General features: G+C 46.1%; 1 protein-coding gene across 3 annotated transcripts in view; it reads right to left on the reverse strand.

Annotated features, from left to right (window-relative positions):
- Positions 1 to 22,243, reverse strand: part of USP6NL (USP6 N-terminal like) — a 427,089-nt gene that overhangs the window by 66,754 nt on the left and 338,092 nt on the right. For all 3 annotated transcript variants that reach the window (XM_063926864.1, XM_063926863.1, XM_063926865.1), the window contains exon 9: positions 1 to 98. This exon is cut by the window's left edge and continues 23 nt beyond it. In XM_063926864.1, coding sequence (XP_063782934.1) covers positions 1 to 98 — 98 coding nt within the window. The remainder of the gene's footprint in view (positions 99 to 22,243) is intronic.

Consider the following 22,243-nt stretch of genomic DNA (forward strand, 5'->3'; position numbering starts at 1 on the left):
GAGAACAGTTTTACAAGGGCCCAGAAAGCATCTTCTTCATTCATGTACATGAGGAGCACTGCAGTGATCTGGCTCATTCCCTGGCAGTATCCAACCTCCTATACAGCAAAAAAAAAAAAAAAAAAAAGGATTACATTAAAAATTAGATCTTATTACAAGATGGCAGCAATTCAACAATGAAATCTGCTAATTTATAACCTATGCAATGATACCCAAATAATAAGCAAGCAGCATAGTGTATTCCAGGATTTAAAAAAAAGAAAATAAATATCCACAAGGCGGCATATTCGCCAACAGTATATCAGTTATACAATGGTATATCAGTAGAATGTATGCTTTTGAAATACTTTTGAAGTTGTAGATTATATCTATATATATATATATATATATATATATATTTATTTATATCTATTACTATATCTATATATTACAATGCCTCATAGTGTATACAATCTTACACAATGCTGTTAATTTTGGGCCTCCTTTCCTATGATAGTTATTGGAACAAAGCTTCTCCTGCTTTCCATAATATCAGTGATCTCCACAGCAATGGACTTTAGAACAACCCAAATAAAAGGAAAGTAGCCACAACAGTGTAATTCAAATGTGACAAGATGGAGAACAACTGTTCGAATAATCATTCTGAGGAAAGGAATCCCCCAAGTCTCGCAAAAAAAGGTTTTTGATGCTTTTATTTTGTACACATTTCTAAGAACCACAATGCATAAAGACTGATTGTATACACTATCTGGGGTTAGTTGTCAACCATCTATTCTCTTCTCAATAACTCTGCCATTCGATTTACATGAGAACAAGTAGCCAACTGGAAAATCTGGGAGTGATACTTAACGCACATTACATGTTTTGGACATTTTTACTTACCATTTATACATCCTACATAATAAAAAGCTAATGCTGCTCCTCACCTCTACGGGGGAAATTCAAGTGTTTTGTGTGCTACTGGCCACTAGATGGCGCTCGACGGAGCAATACAAGTGTTGTTCCCTTTGGGTGCACACAGCCGCTGGTGCTGACATTACTGTTATGTTGTTCCATCATTTTGACAGGTTGGTAACTAGTATTTTAATAATTTACTGAACTACTATACAATAAGAGATATATATACTTATCCAGCATTACAAGTATAAATTAATACAGGTTGAGTATCCCTTAACCAAAATGCTTGGGACCAGATGTATTTTGGATATGGGATTTTTCCGTATTTTGGAATAATTGTATACCATAATGAGATATGGTGATGGGACCTAAATCTAAGCACAAAATGGATTTATGTTTCATATACACCTTATATACACTGCCGGAAGGTAATTTTAGACAATATTTTTTGTAACTTTGTGCATTGAACAAAGTGTATGTACATTCACACAATTCATTTATGTTTCATATACATCTTATACACACAGCCTGAAGGTCATTTAATACAATATTTTTAATAACCGTGTGTATTAAACAAAGTTTGTGTACACTGAGCCATCAAAAAACAAAGGTTTCACTATCTCACTCTCACACAAAAAAGTCCGTATTTTGGAATATTTGGATATGGGATACTCAACCTGTATTACAAACCTAAATAAATATATAAATTATGTAGTGGCAATAAAAAAAAAAAAAAAACTAATTCCAAAAAATTGTTTCCCACTTAACATCAGAACATCAGTTATCACCATTGCAACATTGCGACCATCGAAACATCGCCATAATAGCGACTTTCATTTTAAAAGTCAGGACAGCCACCAGGTACACAGGTCAGAGAAAGCACTTGCTGGTGTGATCACATCTGATGCGACCATGCCAAGCAAGTGGTTAATATGCCCGGATGTAGGGCTGCAGCTGGCAGTAGGAGCCAGCGGCGGCAGCTGGTGGTAAGACTGGAGCAGGCGGTAAGAGGAGGCAGCAGGCGTAGGACTGGTGCCGGCAGTAGGAGCCAGTGGTGGGCAGAACCCCTTCTCTGTCTAAGGGTCCAGTCCTGGGACCCTGATGGCAGCCCTGCATGCAGGTATACATACATGAGACAATGGGAGGCGGTCATTAGGTCGACAAGCATTAGGTCGACATACATTTGGTCAACCACTGAAGGTCGACATGCATTAGGCCGACATGGTCACTAGGTTGACATTTTCATTAGGCTGACATGTACTAGGTCGACATGAGTTTTTCACTATTTTTTTCTTCATTTTTTCACCTTTTTCATACTTAACGATCCACGTGGACTACAAGTGGGAACGGTAACCTGCGAAGCGAGCCATGCGAGGGGACGCGGTGCACTAACTGGGGTTCCCCGTCACTTTACGAAGAAAACAACACCAAAAACAGTCAACAAACTCATGTCGACCTAATGACCATATCGACCTAATGCATGTCCAGGGGTGTATCTAGGGGTCCGAGCGCCCCTGGCAAAGTAAGAACTGGTGCCCCCCCAACATATTTTAAATAAGGAGGGTGTATCAAAAAATGCCTTGTGGGGAAGGGGGCGTGGCCTCACAATAGTACTTCCAATTTAAATTATGCAACAGTGTCTCTTATTCACGTTATGCCACACAGTGTCTCTTATTCACGTTATGCCACACAGTGTCTCTTATTCACGTTATGCCATACAGTAGTACACCTATAGGGAACACTGTCTATAGAAGGCATATGGGGAATGCGAATAGATAATAAGAATTTACTCACCGGTAATTCTATTTCTCGTAGTCCGTAGTGGATGCTGGGAACTCCGTAAGGACCATGGGGAATAGCGGGCTCCGAAGGAGGCTGGGCACTCTAGAAAGATTTATGACTACCTGGTGTGCACTGGCTCCTCCCACTATGACCCTCCTCCAAGCCTCAGTTAGGACACTGTGCCCGGACGAGCTGACATAATAAGGAAGGATTTTGAATCCCGGGTAAGACTCATACCAGCCACACCAATCACACTGTACAACTCGTGATACTATATCCAGTTTGACAGTATGAAAAACAACTGAGCCTCTCAACAGATGGCTCAACAATAACCCTTTAGTTAACAATAACTATTTACAAGTATTGCAGACAATCCGCACTTGGGATGGGCGCCCAGCATCCACTACGGACTACGAGAAATAGAATTACCGGTGAGTAAATTCTTATTTTCTCTGACGTCCTAGTGGATGCTGGGAACTCCGTAAGGACCATGGGGATTATACCAAAGCTCCCAAACGGGCGGGAGAGTGCGGATGACTCTGCAGCACCGAATGAGAGAACTCCAGGTCCTCCTCAGCCAGGGTATCAAATTTGTAGAATTTAGCAAACGTGTTTGCCCCTGACCAATTAGCTGCTCGGCAAAGTTGTAAAGCCGAGACCCCTCGGGCAGCCGCCCAAGATGAGCCCACTTTCCTTGTGGACCGGGCATTTACAGATTTTGGCTGTGGCAGGCCTGCCACAGAATGTGCAAGCTGAATTGTACTACAAATCCAGCGAGCAATAGTCTGCTTAGAAGCAGGAGCACCCAGCTTGTTGGGTGCATACAGGATAAACAGCGAGCCAGATTTTCTGACTCCAGCCGTCCTGGAAACATATATTTTCAGGGCCCTGACAACGTCTAGCAACTTGGAGTCCTCCAAATCCTTAGTAGCCGCAGGCACCACAATAGGCTGGTTCAGGTGAAACGCTGACACCACCTTAGGTAGAAACTGGGGACGAGTCCTCAATTCTGCCCTATCCATATGGAAAATCAGATAAGGGCTTTTACATGATAAAGCCGCCAATTCTGACACTCGCCTGGCTGAAGCCAAGGCCAATAACATGACCACTTTCCACGTGAGATATTTTAGATCCACGGTTTTAAGTGGCTCAAACCAATGTGATTTTAAGAAACTCAACACCACGTTGAGATCCCAAGGTGCCACAGGGGGCACAAACGGGGGCTGAATATGCAGCACTCCTTTCACAAATGTCTGAACTTCAGGTACTGAAGCTAGTTCTTTTTGAAAGAAAATCGACAGAGCCGAGATCTGTACTTTAATGGAGCCTAGCTTTAGGCCCATATTCACTCCTGCTTGCAGGAAATGCAGAAATCGACCCAGCTGAAATTCCTCTGTTGGGGCCTTTTTTGCCTCGCACCATGCAACATATTTCCGCCATATGCGGTGATAATGCTTTGCCGTAACATCTTTCCTGGCCTTAATAAGCGTAGGAATGACTTCTTCCGGAATACCCTTTTCCTTCAGGATCCGGTGTTCAACCGCCATGCCGTCAAACGCAGCAAGTCTTGGAACAGACAGGGCCCCTGCTGTAGCAGGTCCTGTCTGAGCGGTAGAGGCCACGGGTCCTCTGAGAGCATCTCTTGAAGTTCCGGGTACCACGCTCGTTTTGGCCAATCCGGAACCACGAGAATTGTGTTTACTCCTCGCTTTCTTATTATTCTCAATACCTTTGGTATGAGAGGCAGAGGAGGGAACACATAAAACGACTGGTACACCCACGGTGTCACTAGAGCGTCCACAGCTATCGCCTGAGGGTCCCTTGACCTGGCGCAATATCTTTTTAACTTTTTGTTGAGGCGGGACGCCATCATGTCCACCTGTGGTTTTTCCCAACGGTTTACCAGCATCTGGAAGACTTCTGGATGAAGTCCCCACTCTCCCGTGTGGAGGTCGTGTCTGCTGAGGAAGTCTGCTTCCCAGTTGTCCACTCCCGGAAAGAACACTGCTGACAGTGCTAGTACATGATTCTCCGCCCATCGGAGAATTCTTGTGGCTTCTGCCATCGCCATCCTGCTTCTTGTGCCGCCCTGTCGATTTACATGGGCGACTGCCGTGATGTTGTCTGACTGGATCAGCACCGGCTGGTGTAGGAGCAGGGATTTTGCTTGACTTAGGGCATTGTAGATGGCCCTTAGTTCCAGAATATTTATGTGAAGGGAAGTCTCCTGACTCGACCATAGTCCTTGGAAGTTTCTTCCCTTTGTGACTGCCCCCCAGCCTCGAAGGCTGGCATCCGTGGTCACCAGGACCCAGTCCTGTATGCCGAACCTGCGGCCCTCTAGAAGATGGGCACTCTGCAGCCACCACAGTAGAGACACCCTGGTTCTTGGAGACAGGGTTATTAAGCGATGCATCTGAAGATGCGATCCGGACCACTGGTCCAACAGGTCCCACTGAAAGATTCTGGCATGGAACCTGCCGAAGGGAATTGCTTCGTAAGAAGCCACCATCTTTCCCAGGACCTGCGTGCAGCGATGCACTGATACCTGTTTTGGTTTCAGTAGGTCTCTGACTAGAGATGACAACTCCCTGGCTTTCTCCTCCGGGAGAAACACTTTTTTCTGGACTGTATCCAAAATCATACCCAGGAACAGTAGCCGTGTCGTCGGAACCAGCTGTGACTTTGGGATATTCAGAATCCAGCCGTGCTGGTGCAGCACCTCCTGAGATAGTGCTACTCCCACCAACAACTGTTCCTTGGACCTCGCTTTTATTAGGAGATCGTCAAAGTACGGGATAATTAAAACTCCCTTTTTTCGAAGGAGTATCATCATTTCCGCCATAACCTTGGTAAATACCCTCGGTGCCGTGGACAGTCCAAACGGCAGCGTCTGGAATTGGTAATGGCAATCCTGTACCACAAATCTGAGGTACTCCTGGTGAGGATGGTAAATGGGGACATGCAAGTAAGCATCCTTGATGTCCAGGGATACCATGTAATCCCCCTCGTCCAGGCTTGCAATAACCGCCCTGAGCGATTCCATCTTGAACTTGAATTTTTTTATGTATGTGTTCAAGGATTTCAAATTTAAAATGGGTCTCACCGAACCGTCCGGTTTCGGTACCACAAATAGTGTGGAATAGTAACCCCGGCCTTGTTGAAGTAGGGGTACCTTGATTATCACCTGCTGGGAATACAGCTTGTGAATTGCCGCTAGCACCGCCTCCCTGTCTGAGGGAGCAATCGGCAAGGCAGATTTTAGGAACCGGTGGGGTGGAGACGCCTCGAATTCCAGTTTGTACCCCTGAGATACTATTTGAAGGATCCAGGGATCCACCTGTGAGCGAGCCCACTGATCGCTGAAATTCTTGAGGCGGCCCCACACCGTACCCGGCTCCGCCTGTGGAGCCCCACCATCATGCGGCGGACTTGGAAGAAGAAGCGGGGGAGGACTTTTGCTCCTGGGAACCTGCTGTTTGTTGCAGCCTTTTTCCCCTACCTCTGCCTCTGGACAGAAAAGACCCGCCTTTTCCACGCCTGTTTTTCTGGGTCCGAAAGGACTGAACCTGATAAAACGGCGCCTTTTTAGGCTGTGAGGGGACATGGGGTAAAAATGCTGACTTCCCAGACGTTGCTGTGGAAACTAGGTCCGAGAGACCATCCCCAAATAATTCCTCACCCTTATATGGCAACACTTCCATGTGCCTTTTAGAATCTGCATCTCCTGTCCACTGGCGAGTCCATAAGCCTCTCCTAGCAGAAATGGACAATGCACTTACTTTAGATGCCAGTCGGCAGATTTCCCTCTGTGCATCTCTCATATATAAGACTGAGTCTTTGATATGGTCTATGGTTAGCAGGATCGTGTCCCTGTCTAATGTGTCAATATTTTCTGAGTTTATCTAACCACGCAGCGGCAGCACTGCACATCCAAGCTGACGCAATAGCTGGCCTAAGTATAATGCCTGAGTGTGTATATACAGACTTCAGGATCGCCTCCTGCTTTCTATCAGCAGGTTCCTTGAGGGCGGCCGTATCCGGAGATGGTAGTGCCACCTTTTTAGACAAACGTGTGAGCGCTTTATCCACCTTAGGAGGTGTTTCCCAACGTGACCTATCCTCTGGCGGGAAAGGGAACGCCATTAGTACCTTCTTAGGAATTACCAATTTTTTATCAGGGAAAGCCCACGCTTCTTCACATACTTCATTTAATTCATCTGATGGGGGAAAAACTACGGGTAGTTTTTTCTCCCCAAACATAATACCCTTTTTAGTGGTACCTGTATTTATATCAGAAATGTGTAACACCTCTTTCATTGCCTCAATCATGCAGTGAATGGCCTTAGTGGGCATCAGGTTAGACTCATAGTCGTCGACACTGGTGTCAGTATCAGTGTCGACATCTGGGTCTGCGGTCTGAGGTAGCGGGCGTTTTAGAGCCCCTGATGACCTGTGCGACGCCTGGACAGGCACGAGCTGAGAAGTCGGCTGTCCCACATTTGGCATGTCGTCAAATTTCTTATGTAAGGAGTCTATACGTGCACTCATTTCTTTCCATAAGCTCAACCACTCAGGTGTCTGCCCCGCAGGGGGTGACATCCCTTCTAAAGGCATCTGCTCCGTCTCCACATCATTATTCTCATCAAACATGTCGACACAGCCGTACCGACACACCGCACACACACAGGGAATGCTCCAACAGAGGACAGGACCCACAAAAGCCCTTTGGGGGGACAGAGTGAGAGTATGCCAGCACACACCAGAGCGCTATATAATGCAGGGACTAACTGAGTTATGTCCCCTATAGCTGCTTTTTCTATATAATTGTATACTGCGCCTAAATTTAGTGCCCCCCCTCTCTTTTTTACCCTTTTCTGTAGTGTAGACTGCAGGGGAGAGCCAGAGAGCTTCCTTCCAGCGGATCTGTGAAGGAGAAATGGCGCCAGTGTGCTGAGGGAGATAGCTCCGCCCCTTTTCCGCGGACTATTCTCCCGCTTTTTCCTATATTCTGGCAGGGGTATTTTCCACATATATAGCCTCTGGGGCTATATATTGTGGTATTTTTGCCAGCCAAGGTGTTATTATTGCTTCACAGGGCGCCCCCCCCCCAGCGCCCTGCACCCTCAGTGACCGGAGTGTGAAGTGTGTGTGAGGAGCAATGGCGCACAGCTGCAGTGCTGTGCGCTACCTTGGTGAAGACTGATGTCTTCTGCCGCCGATTTTCCGGACCTCTTCTTGCTTCTGGCTCTGTAAGGGGGACGGCGGCGCGGCTCCGGGACCGAACACCAAGGACTGGGCCTGCGGTCGATCCCTCTGGAGCTAATGGTGTCCAGTAGCCTAAGAAGCCCAAGCTGGCTGCAAGCAGGCAGGTTCGCTTCTTCTCCCCTTAGTCCCTCGCTGCAGTGAGCCTGTTGCCAGCACGTCTAACTGAAAATAAAAAACCTAATTTCTATCTTTCTTTCTAAAGGCTCAGGAGAGCCCCTAGTGTGCATCCAACCTCGGCCAGGCACAAAATCTAACTGAGGCTTGGAGGAGGGTCATAGTGGGAGGAGCCAGTGCACACCAGGTAGTCATAAATCTTTCTAGAGTGCCCAGCCTCCTTCGGAGCCCGCTATTCCCCATGGTCCTTACGGAGTTCCCAGCATCCACTAGGACGTCAGAGAAAATAAGAATTTACTTACCGATAATTCTATTTCTCGTAGTCCGTAGTGGATGCTGGGGACTCCGTCAGGACCATGGGGTTTAGCGGCTCCGCAGGAGACAGGGCACAATAATAAAAGCTTTAGGATCAGGTGGTGTGCACTGGCTCCTCCCCCCATGACCCTCCTCCAAGCCTCAGTTAGGACACTGTGCCCGGACGAGCGTGCATAATAAGGAAGGATATTGAATCCCGGGTAAGACTCATACCAGCCACACCAATCACACCGTACAACCTGTGATCTGAACCCAGTTAACAGTATGATAACAACGAAGGAGCCTCTGAAAAGATGGCTCACAACAAGAATAACACGATTTTTGTAACAATAACTATGTACAAGTATTGCAGACAATCCGCACTTGGGATGGGCGCCCAGCATCCACTACGGACTACGAGAAATAGAATTATCGGTAAGTAAATTCTTATTTTCTCTAACGTCCTAAGTGGATGCTGGGGACTCCGTCAGGACCATGGGGATTATACCAAAGCTCCCAAACGGGCGGGAGAGTGCGGATGACTCTGCAGCACCGAATGAGAGAACTCCAGGTCCTCCTCAGTCAGGGTGTGCCCCTGACCAAGTAGCAGCTCGGCAAAGTTGTAAAGCCGAGACCCCTCGGGCAGCCGCCCAAGATGAGCCCACTTCCTTGTGGAATGGGCTTTTACTGATTTTGGCTGTGGCAAGCCTGCCACAGAATGAGCAAGCTGAATTGTACTACAAATCCAGCGAGCAATCGTCTGCTTAGAAGCAGGAACACCCATCTTGTTGGGTGCATACAGGCTAAACAGCGAGTCAGATTTTCTGACTCCAGTCGTCCTGGAAACATATATTTTCAGGGCCCTGACAACGTCAAGTAACTTGGAGTCCTCCAAGTCCCTAGTAGCCGCAGGTACCACAATAGGTTGGTTCATGTGAAAAACAGAAAACACCTTAAGGAGAAATTGAGGACGAGTCCTCAATTCTGCCCTGTCAGAATGAAAAATTAAGTAAGGGCTTGTATATGATAAAGCCGCCCATTCTGACACACGCCTGGCTGAAGCCAGGGCTAATAGAATCTTCACCTTCCATGTGAAATATTTTAATTCCACAGTGGTGAGTGGATCAAACCAATGTGACTTTAGGAAACTCAAAACAACATTGAGATCCCAAGGTGCCACTGGAGGCACAAAAGGAGGCTGTATATGCAGTACCCCTTTTACAAACGTCTGAACTTCAGGCACTGAAGCCAGTTCTTTCTGGAAGAAATTCGACAGGGTCGAAATTTGAACCTTAATGGACCCTAATTTTAGGCCCATAGACAGTCCTGTTTTCAGGAAATGTAGGAAACGACCCAGTTGGAATTCCTCTGTAGGGACCTTCTTGGCCTCACACCACGCAACATATTTTCGCCAAATGCGGTGAAAATGTTTTGCGGTTACATCCTTCCTGGCTTCGACCAGGGTAGGGATGACTTCATCTGGAATGCCCTTTCAGGATCCGGCGTTCAACTGCCATGCCGTCAAACGCAGCCGCGGTAAGTCTTGGAACAGACAAGGCCCCTGCTGGAGCAGGTCCTTTCTTAAAGGTAGAGGCCACGGTTCTTCCGTGAGCATCTCTTGAAGTTCCGGGTACCAAGTCCTTCTTGACCCATCCGGAACCACGAGTATCGTTCTTACTCATCTCCTTCTTATGATTCTCAGTACTTTTGGTATGAGATGCATAGAGGGAACACATACCCTGACTGGTACACCCACAGTGTTACCAGAGCGTCCACCGCTATTGCCTGAGGGTCCCTTGACCTGGCGCAATATTTGTCTAGTTTTTTGTTCAGGCGGGACGCCATCATGTCCACCTTTGGTTTTTCCCAACGGTTTACAATCATGTGGAAGACTTCCCGCTGAAGTCCCCACTCTCCCGGGTGGAGGTTATGCCTGCTGAGGAAGTCTGCTTCCCAGTTTTCCACTCCCGGAATTAACACTGCTGAGAGTGTTATCACATGATTTTTCGCCCAGCGAAGAATCCTTGCAGTTTCTGCCATTTCCCTCCTGCTTCATGTGCCGCCCTGTCTGTTTACGTGGGCGACTGCCGTGATGTTGTCCCACTGGATCAATACCGGCTGACCTTGAAGCAGAGGTCTTGCTAAGCTTAGAGCCTTGTAAATTGCCCTTAGCTCCAGTATATTTATGTGGAGAGAAGTCTCCAGACTTGATCACACTCCCTGGAAATTTTTTTTTTTTCTTGTGTGACTGCTCCCCAGCCACTCAGGCTGGCATCCGTGGTCACCAGGACCCAGTCCTGAATGTCGAATCTGCGGCCCTTTCATAGATGAGCACTCTGCAGCCACCGCAGAAGAAAACACCCTTGTCCTTGGAGACAGGGTTATCCGCTGATGCATCTGAAGATGCGATCCGGACCATTTTCCCAGCAGATTCCACTGAAAGGTTCTTGCGTGAAATCTACCGAATGGGATCGCTTTGTAAGAAACCACCATTTTTCACAGGACCCTTGTGCAATGATGCACTGATACTTTTCCTGGTTTTAGGAGGTTCCTGACTAGCTCGGATAACTCCCTGGCCTTCTTCTCCGGGAGAAAACATCCTTTTCTGGACTGTGTCCAGAATCATTCCTAGGAACATTAGACGTGTCGTCGGAAAAAGCTGCGATTTTGGAATATTTAGAATCCACTCGTGCTGTCGTAGAACTACTTGAGATAGTGCTACTCCGACCGCCAACTGTTCTCTGGACCTTGCCCTTATCAGGAAAGCGTCCATATTTCTTTTAGGAAGAATCATCATTTCGGCCATTACCATGGTAAAGACCCGGGGTGCCGTGGACAATCCAAACGGCAGCTTCTGAACTGATAGTGACAGTTCTGTACCACGAACCTGAGATACCCTTGGTGAGAAGGGCAAAATTTGGACATGTAGGTAAGCGTCCCTGATATCCAGTGACACCATATCGTCCTGGTTCGCTATCACTGCTCTGAGTGACTCCATCTTGATTTGAACCCTTGTATGTAATTGTTCAAATCTTTTAGATCTCACCGAGCCGTTTGGCTTCAGTACCACAATATATTGTGGAATAATACCCCTTCCCTTGTTGTAGGAGGGGTACTTTGATTATCACCTGCTGGGAATACAGCCTGTGAATTTTTTCCCAATACTGCCTCCCTGTCGAAGGGAGACGTTGGTAAAGCAGACTTCAGGAACTTGTGAGGGGAAGACGTCTCGAATTTCCAATGTACACCTGGGATACTACGTGTAGGATCCAGGAGTCCACTTGCGAGTGAACCCACTGCGTGCTGAAACTCTTGAGATGACCCCCCACCGCACCTGAGTCCGCTTGTATGGCCCCAGCGTCATGCTGCGGACTTGGCAGAAGCTGTGGAGGACTTCTGTTCCTGGGAATGGGCTGCCTGCTGCAGTCTTCTTCCCTTTCCTCTAACCCTGGGCAGATATGACTGGCCTTTTGCCCGCCTGCCTTTATGGGTACGAAAGGACTGAGACTGAAAAGACTGTGTCCTTTTCTGCTGAGATGTGACTTGGGGTAACAAAAGTGGATTTTCCAGCTGTTGCCATGGCCACCAGGTCCGATGGACCGCCCCTTTATACGGCAATACTTCCATGTGCCGTCTGGAATCTGCATCACCTGACCACTGTCGTGTCTATAAACATCGTCTGGCAGATATGGACATCACATCTACTCTTGATGCCAGAATGCAAATATCCCTCTGCGCATCTCGCATATATAGAAATGCATCCTTAAAATGCTCTATAGTCAATAAAATATTGTTCCTGTCAAGGGTATCAATATTTTCCGTCAGGAAATCCGACCAAGCCCCCCCAGCGCTGCACATCCAGGCTGAGGCGATTGCTGGTCGTAGTATAACACCAGTATGTGTGTATATACTTTTTAGGATATTTTTCAGCTTCCTATCAGCTGGCTCTTTGAGGGCGGCCGTATCTGGAGACGGTAACGCCACTTGTTTTTATAAGCGTGTGAGCGCCTTATCCACCCTAAGGTGTGTTTCCCAACTCGCCCTCACTTCTGGCGGGAAAAGGTATACCTCCAATAATTTTCTATCGGAGGAAACCCACGTATCATCACACACTTTAATTTATCTGATTCAGGAAAAACTACAAGTAGATTATTCCCACCCTACATAATACCCTTATTTGTGGTACTTGTAGTATCAGAAATATGTAACACCTCCTTCATTGCCCTTAACATGTAACGTGTGGCCCTAAAGGAAAATACGTTTGTTTCTTCACCGTCGACACTGAAGTCAGTGTCCGTGTCTGTGTCGACCAACTGAGGTAAATGGGCGTTTTTACAAGCCCCTGACGGTGTCTGAGACGCCTGGACAGGTACTAATTTGTTTGCCGGCCGTCTCATGTCGTCAACCGACCTTGCATCGTGTTGACATTATCACGTAATTCCTAAATAAGCCATCCATTCCGGTGTCGACTCCCTAGAGCAGGCTTTTTCAACCAGTGTGCCGTGGCACACTAGTGTGCCGCGACCAGTTGCAAGGTGTGCCGCGGAGCCAGAGCAGCTTCCTGCACCTTCAGAGTGAACTGTTGGCACAGGCTCTTCTTAGAGGATCAGTCGTGCTCCGGCCGTGACTTATGCCTTGAAAACGGTGTGATATCATAGGTCACGGCCGCATCGTCTCACCACCCAGCCTGCCCACCCGCCTGCTTACACATCTTCCAGTTTCTGCCTGCATACACAGCTTTCCTTGCCCACCCACATCCACACCTGCCCGACCGCCCGCTGCTCAGTATTCACAGAACTCCACTATGAACAATCCCAGGGAGGAGGACAGCTGATAATATTTGTTATTTTATTTCTCCTGTGGGGAACAATAGGATTTCAATAGGATTTATGTGGGGAGAATAAGAATTTATGGATTTATGTGGGGAACAATGTGAATAATTCATGTGGGGAGCAATAGGATTTATGTAGGAAGCAACATGATTTATGTGGGGAGCAATGTGATTTTGTTTTTTCTGTGTAAGCCAATGTGTGTGTGGATTTTTTTTTTTTTACTGTGAGGGCCAATGTGTGTGTTTTGTTTTTTTCTGTGGGGAATTGATGGTGTGCCTTGGCAAATTTAAAATATTGTTCGGTGTGCCGCGAGTAAAAAAAGGTTGAAAATCACTGCCCTAGAGAGTGACATCACCAATACAGGCAATTTGCTCCGCCTCCTCACCAACATCGTCCTCCTACATGTCGACACACACGTACCGACACACAGCACACACACAGGGAATGCTCTGATAGAGGACAGGACCCCACTAGCCCTTTGGGGAGACAGAGGGAGAGTTTGCCAGCACACACCAAAAACGCTATAATTATACAGGGACAACCCCTTATACAAGTGTTTTCCCTTATAGCATTTTCACATATGTAATCATATCGCCAAATAAGTGCCCCCCCTCTCTGTTTTAACCCTGTTTCTGTAGTGCAGTGCAGGGGAGAGCCTGGGAGCCTTCCTCACAGCAGAGCTGAGCAGGAAAATGGCGCCGTGTGCTGAGGAGAATAGGCCCCGCCCCCTAAAACGGCGGGCTCTTCTCCCGGAGTTTGTGAGTTCTGGCAGGGGTTAAATACATCCATATAGCCTCAAGGGCTATATGTGATGTATTTTAGCCATAAAAAAGGTATAATACACTGCTGCCCAGGGCGCCCCCCCCAGCGCCCTGCACCCTCAGTGACCGCTGGTATGAAGTGTGCTGACAACAATGGCGCACAGCTGCAGTGCTGTGCCCTACCTTATGAAGACTGAAAGTCTTCTGCCGCCTGTTTCTGGACCTCTGGACCTCTTCAACATCAGCATCTGCAAGGGGGGTCGGCGGCACGGCTCCGGGACGAACCCCAGGGTGAGACCTGTGTTCCGACTCCCTCTGGAGCTAATGGTGTCCAGTAGCCTAAGAAGCAAATCCATCCTGCACGCAGGTGAGTTTACTTCTCTCCCCTAAGTCCCTCGTAGCAGTGAGCCTGTTGCCAGCAGGACTCACTGAAAATAAAAAACCTAACTTAAACTTTTATTCTAAGCAGCTCAGGAGAGCCACCTAGATTGCACCCTTCTCGGCCGGGCACAAAAATCTAACTGAGGCTTGGAGGAGGGTCATGGGGGGAGGAGCCAGTGCACACCACCTGATCCTAAAGCTTTTATTATTGTGCCCTGTCTCCTGCGGAGCCGCTAAACCCCATGGTCCTGACGGAGTCCCCAGCATCCACTTAGGACGTTAGAGAAAATGGAAATGTGGACCAGTGCTAGTAAATATTTCTATTTTTATAAAGGGAATGCGGTCAAACTGCATTCAGAGATGCGACTGCAGTATCCCGGTTTTCAGCACCCCGTCCTGCGCATCTGCGACCGCCGTATGTGATTGGATCACATACTGATCTGATTGACAGGCAGAGGCATCCTCGGGGTGGGCAGGGGGTGATGGTCACTGTTGCAGGGGCGGCGTGGGGAAAACGGGGTTGGTTTGTCTGCATTTTCAGGGCGGCTGAGTGACATCAGTAGTGTAGTTTATGTTGAATCTGATTACAAGTGAGGTGCGGTGCGCTGCTGCCTGACACTGGCACCGGCAATATCACACATTCACCAAGTCTGACAGTACTACTGGATTCTACCCCCTGGCCATGGATGGCACCGCCAGACTACGCCCCCTCCTTCCCTGGCAAGTGCCATCCTGGCCAATGGGTAGATACGCCCCTGTGCATGTCGACCTTCAGTGGTCGACCCACTGTATGTCGACCTAATGAACCACACCCGAGACAATAGCTTTTAATTTAATAAGTTTTCAGGAAGAATGAAGCATTGTTTCAATGAGCTTCAATAAGACTCACCCTAGTCTCCAAACCTTTAAACGTTCCCTGAAAACTCACCTCTTCAGACAAGCCTATCAAATTCCAGAGCCATGCACATAACCTTCAGTGCTTCCCTATCTAATTACATCCTCTCTGTACAGTACACATATCATCACATATTTTGTCTCACTTTACTCTCCCACCCTCCTGACACTTGGACAACATTGATGGGTGATCATATCATACATCCCATTAAGAACCTTTGCAATCTGGTGGACCATTATGCAATAGGTAGCATCTATCCTTGTGTATCTATGCCTATTTCCCTATAGATTGTAAGCGTGCAAGCAGGGCCTTCCTGCCTCTATGTCTGTCTGTTTTTACCCAGTTTTGTTCTATTGCTGTTGTTCTAATTGTAAAGCGCAACAGAATATGCTGCACTATATAAGAAACTGTTAATAAATAATAAATAAATAAATAAATGAGCTGTAAGGAAACAAACAAATTTGTCCATGTCTGTACATCATTTTAAAAAGAGTACATCACTGTCAAGACAAAAGGATACATAGTATTCCGGACGACACTGAGCGTTGGGGCAAACTTACTCTTAGGAAGTGCCAATCTAGTTAAAATGATTTTATTCCCCAGACCACTTTATCCCTTTCAGTCCCTCTCTATTTTATGCACCAGAAAAGACACTGCAGAGTTTGAAAAACTGATCCGCACCTTCATATGGAATGGTAAAGGAGCACGAATAGGACTTGTGAGACTGCAACAAAGTATAACAAATGGGGGTATTAATTTACCTAACATAACTGCTTACAGTCACCACTGTTATTTGAGAGACTGGTTACATAACAATAATATATATACAAACATATCTTTAAAATCTGCTTTTCTAGGTGGAACCAACTTTACCGCTTTTCTTCATTTACATGATAGCAAAATTCCTTTTTTTTGTCCAAATCGAATCCATTACTAATGTCTACTCGGAGACTTTGGCACATCCTCCGACACAATCTCTCATTAAACCCATTTATATCACTTTTTCTCCTCCTAATACATAACCCTGACTTTCAAAATGGAGAGGCGAAATACCCTTTAACCCTGTGGTCTAAAATGGGCCTTACCTCCGTTCAGCAACTTACAGACCCCTTGACTAGGACACCACTATTGGGTCTTTCCCAAGAGCTTACTTCCAATCCAAGGACAAGATTACATGGCAACTCTTTCCAAATAAACTATCGCTGGCAGACTGGGATAACCCCCTGGATAGATTACTACTTCAAGAAACTCCACGTAAGAAAGCTATATCCACTTATTACATATTTTTTAATACCCCAGTAAAATATGACACGATAACAACTGGGCTTGCTCAATGGAGAAACTAATTCCCGTCCTTAACCATACAAACACTGTTACAAACACTAAACAACTGAGTTAGAATTATACCTGCATTATACCTGTTCATTTGCTGAACTTTTCCTTAACATATTCCACAAAACATATCTTTTCCCTCACTGTAGATACTTAATGGGATTAGTGGAGGATCACTTTTGTCCCAGATGCGAGTCTTTGAGGGCAGACCTATTACACTGTCTTTGGGCATGCCTGGTGATACTTTGGTTTTGGACCCAAGCATGGAGATATGCACTCGCCGCTTGGTATCTTACCCACCATTGACGCCTAAATGGGTTATATTCAGTATCTGAATTAGGAACATCCATGTGGCAAAGGGGGTACACAAATTATTACTGGTTATAAGTCAGTTTATACAATAAATTTGATAATGCTATTTAGTCCTATCCTCCGAATTCCAGTCTAGTGAATATTTGCTCTGCAGGCTAAAAATAAAGAAATAAATCAGTGGTCACATTAGTGAGCACATACAGGCATAATCAAACCCAACGCTGTAAATATCCAAAACATAAGAACCCCAGATGTAGGAGGCAGAGAGTGGGCATATGCATGTCATAAAGCCTCAACTTGGGGAGTGCAAAATGACAGCTAATATGAAGCCTCCAGCCGGAATACATACTGGCGTCGTCTGTATCCTGAACGCCGGAATCCTGACAGCCAGCATTTTACCTGCAACCCCTCCAGTCTTGTAATTGGAGGGTGACCCCACCATGTCCCTCTCTGCCTAGTCACCACCTGTGAACAGGAATGGTGTGTAAAACAGTGCACTATTTAGCCACTATTACAGCGAGCATTGTAGATTTCCTTAAGCCTATTACAATACAAAGCGAAATCTCGGAAGGGGCCACTATGAGTTTGTGGGATAGTTATTATTTAATTGTGATCTCACTATTGTTGCAAGTCTAGAGTGAAAATAGCGCACAGCATCAGGTTGGATGGGCTTAAAATAGTCTCTCGGAAGAGGCACTGCTTCCTACCTTTATTAAAACATTTGAATAAATTGCTAAATCATATTCTAAAATTATCATTCAGCTAACATAGTACTAATAAAAAAAAGAAAGAAAGAAATGACCTAAGCTGCACCAAGCACATCTACCAATGTACTATATATTTAGAGAATTAGCTTTAACAGCAGACACTGAAGGCACGCAGGCTTTCAACACATTGCCAGGATCAGAGGGTTAACAAGACTGGTTTTGACACCATGCAAAACTTTTGCCAAGAGATTTCTCGCATACACTGAATTACCATCTGGTTGGTACAGAGATCTAGCATGTGTAGTGCTCCCTGAGCAGTGTAAATTCTCTGTGCATTGTGACCAACATGATAATTACACACAGATGTTCCTGTACAAGAGATGGCAATACCACTGTTATTAACACAGAAGAAATGACCTGCAAGACATTGGAAACCCATGTACCGTAATCTATATATAGAGGCTTCATGTTGGGTGATTAGAAAAATGATCAGAACCTTCTACCCCAGCCACCTGTTCTTATTCTTCAATATGTGAGAGTATTTTTCAGCAAGCACCTTCTGTGCTTTAACTGTAATTTAATGCTGATGAACAGGGATATTCATCACTACGTACAATTAGGCCTCTTGAAAACCCACATTATGTCCATTATAAAAAGAAGAAAAAAAAGAATCAATGATAAAACATCAGGTTCTGCTTTCAGCAACTCATTTAATTCCACTTTATTTTACTGTGAATAAAAAAAATGCTTATCACCTCACAGAACGGCTGGCTATAAAATGTAGTTATATGCAACATCACCCAAGAATATTTACAAATAAAATATGCAAAGATGGCCCAGACACTAAAGACTACATAGTAAGTTAAATTTCAAAAAGGAAATTGTAGCTGATGATTTCAGTGTAAAATGATGGGAAAAGCAGGTACTGTAGGTGTTAAAAATAAGTCAGTCATTAATTCATAAAATCTCTAGTCTCCTAACAAGAAAACCACATCTTTTGGCCATATTGATACCAGTTTTTTTTTTACTTGCTAACGTACACAAAAATAAAAATAAAAAAGAAACATACAACATGGAATCCGAGAAACAATTTTACTTCCACTGGGGGGCACTGGAGATACAATCCATAAGAGGGTTAGGTGTAGCTGCCACCCACCAAATGTTAGCCCTAGACACCACCACCTGAGTGTTATGGTACGGGACAGGGGTGGTGGTGGGGATGGGGGGGGGGGGGGTAGAAATACTTACCCCCAACGATGTCTGCATTTTAAGTGCAGGATGCCGCTGTTGGTCATGTGACCGCCGGCATCCCGACCCATGGCAAATCGTATGTATAGATGACCAAGTCAATGCTCTACACAATTGTTAAAATAGTGGCCTCAAGCCCAGCTGCTCATGAGGCTCCACTAACCTAGTGGAATGGGCTCTCAAGTTTTCTGGAACTGAAACCCTGCCTCCATATAAGTCTGAGAAATTACTTCAGTAATCCAATGAGCAATACTTTGTTTAGTGGCTGGCCAGCAGCCTCTTTTCCAAAAATCATATGAAACAAGATTATATATATGTCTGAGGAATCTTTGTTTTATCAACATAAATCTCACAAAGAGATCTCACAACAGCCAAAGAATGAAAGAACTTCCCTTTTTTCTAAGACCCTCTTGAGAAGGTGGAAACCATGATCGCCTGGTTACGTGAAACCATGAAAACATATCAGGCTGAAAAGTAGACCTACAGTAGTCCTTAATCTCACCGTATCCCAGCAAAAAAGCAGAAAGATCCTACATAAAGAAGAAACGGACAGCAGAAAAACTAATTTTTTGGTTAGCGCTTTAAGTTGACAATCCAAAGATTGAAAAGGAACACATATCTGGTGCACATCAACCAAATAACACCATATAGGGCAGCACTGATGGAGTAATGGTTAGCATTACTGCCTCACAGCACTGAGGTCATGGGTTCGATTTCCACCATGGCCCTAACTGTGTGGAGTTTGTATATTCTCCGTACTTGCGTGGGTTTCCTCTGGGTACTCTGGTTTCCTCCAACAATCCAAAAATATACTAGTACGTTAATTGGACCCCAATAAAATTAACCCTAGCATGAATATGTGTGCGCTATATAATAAATAGGATTTTGGTACCTACCGGTAAATCCTTTTTTCTTAGTCCGTAGAGGATGCTGGGGACTCCAAAAGGACCATGGGGTATAGACGGATCCGCAGGAGTCTGGGCACACTATAAAGACTTAATCCTGGGTGTGAACTGGCTCCTCCCTCTATGCCCCTCCTCCAGACCTCAGTTAGAAAACTGTGCCCAGGAGAGATGGACATTTCGAGGAAAGAATTCATTGTTAGAAACACAGTGAGTGTCATACCACCTCACACCTCAAACACACCGTAGAACGTGGTATTCAGTAGAATACCAGGCAACGGTATGAGCAAAACACAGCCACATGCTGAGATACTATGTAACACAAAACAGGGTGTCCGCATAAGCGACCTGACTACTCCCCATGCCATGTCATGACCAACGGTAGCAACCGCCTGAAAGGTAAGACACACCACCAGGGTGTAATCAAAACCAATAACCTCAGACACAGTACGCACTGGGACGGGCGCCCAGCATCCTCTACGGACTAAGAGAAAAGGATTTACCGGTAGGTACCAAAATCCTATTTTCTCCTACGTCCTAGAGGATGCTGGGGACTCCAAAAGGACCATGGGGTTTATACCAAAGCTCCAAAACGGGTGGGAGAGTGCGGACGACTCTGCAGCACCTAATGAGCCAACATAAGGTCCCCAAAAAACCAGGGTATCAAACTTGTAGAGCCTAGCAAAACCGTTTGACCCCGACCAAGAATCTTCTCGGCAAAATTGAACCGCTGAGACTCCTCGGGCATCCGCCCAAGGAAAAAAACCATCTTCCCAAAGGAAGGAATCTCCACTGACTTCAGTGACGGCAAAGCAGCCTTAGAACGGACATGCCAAATCACATCACAGACTCAGCATGTAACAGACTGCATAACACAGTCTCCCAACCAAGTTGGAAACAAATCAGACAAACAGGGCCTCTGTTACTCCCAACTGAGCCAGATTGATGACCTACATACTCAAATCCCTGGCTAGATCAAGGGAATTTGAATCAGCTAATGCCTACGTAACACCCCCGGCAGCAAAATAGGCCAATTTCTGCGAAACCCAGAAAACACTCTTGGTAGAACTACCAACCGAGTACTCAATTCCTCTCTATCCACCTGAACCATCAAACAAGGCTCTTGTGAGACAAACCACCACTTCCGACTCCCGCCTTGCGGACGTCAAAGTCAATAGCCTGACCACTTTCCACGAGAGAAATTTCGTAAAGAAACTTATTAGGCTTGCCTCCACCTCGGCTTGTAAAATATGGATAAGCATGACCTAGCTGAAAGTACTCCATAGGAGCCTTTCTGGATACACCCAGAGACACATAATTACTCCACCAACGGTGGTAACGCAGTGCCGACAGTTCTTTCCTAGCCTGAAGAATTGAAGAACCGACTTCACCGGGAACACCTGTTCGGCTTAGGATATGACAGTCAACCGCCCCGCCGTAAGATGCAGCCACGGTAAGTCCTGATACACGCCCTGACCTTGTTGCAACCTTACCTCACTTAAAGGAAGAGGGCAGAAATTTTCCATGAGTAAACCATGAAAAATCGGATAGCCAACCCTCGCTGGCTAGACCGGATTTAAGAGGATCATCAGGACCTTCGATGACCTTACGCATACCACTGTCGGAAAGGTGAAAACGGATAGGTCACCTAGACCGACTAAAAACACCCACGGTGTCACGAGAGTGTCCACCGCTACATCTTGAGTGTCCCTTAACCTAGAACAATCTCCTCGAGGCCTCTCGTAGAGGCGAGACACCAACATGTCCAATTGCGACACTCCACAAAGACTCGTCACGTCTGGGAAAGCTTCTTGATGATCACCGAATTTCTCCCGGCTGGACATGGAGTCCTCAGCGGAAATCTATTTCTCCGTTGTTTACCTCCGGAACGAAGACTGCTAACATAGCGTTTACCAGACTTCCCACTCAACTGCAACTGTGCATCTTCTGCCATTGCCGCTTTGTCTAAAATAGCTTTTAGTTCAAGAAAGCTTACAGCAGACAAGTTTCCCAACTTGACCTCAGCCTCTGGAAATACTTCCCTTGCAAAGGAGATCTGTATGCACGGACACCAGGTTCTAAACCTGGATCCCTAATCTTCATTCCTCTAGAAGAAAGAACCGAGCCGATCGCACAGGAGCGATGTCCTGGTCGTTTTGATTATAAGTCGGTGCCTGCGGAGGTGAGACCCGGACTACATTTCCAACTGGTCCCATGAAAACCATTCTGGCATGAGACCTGTACACCGAAAAAGGTCTCTTATGCCGCATCCATCTGTCTTATTAATGGAACCTATTAATGAGGTGTCACCTCAAAGCCGATCCCATTCTGGATCCTCCGACCTCTTTCCACAGGAAAAAAAACATCGAACCTTAATCGGTCAGTATCTACTCTAAAACCCACGTCTGACATCTGCGCCGTTGGGAACAACAAACCAATCTCTGCGCCGAAGAACAGTCAGAGATAAACAACGATATGCACCTTTTTACAAGGACAACCAGACAATGTCCTGAACATG

This window comes from Pseudophryne corroboree, chromosome 6 (assembly GCF_028390025.1).
Source record: "Pseudophryne corroboree isolate aPseCor3 chromosome 6, aPseCor3.hap2, whole genome shotgun sequence".
Classification (NCBI taxonomy): domain Eukaryota; kingdom Metazoa; phylum Chordata; class Amphibia; order Anura; family Myobatrachidae; genus Pseudophryne; species Pseudophryne corroboree.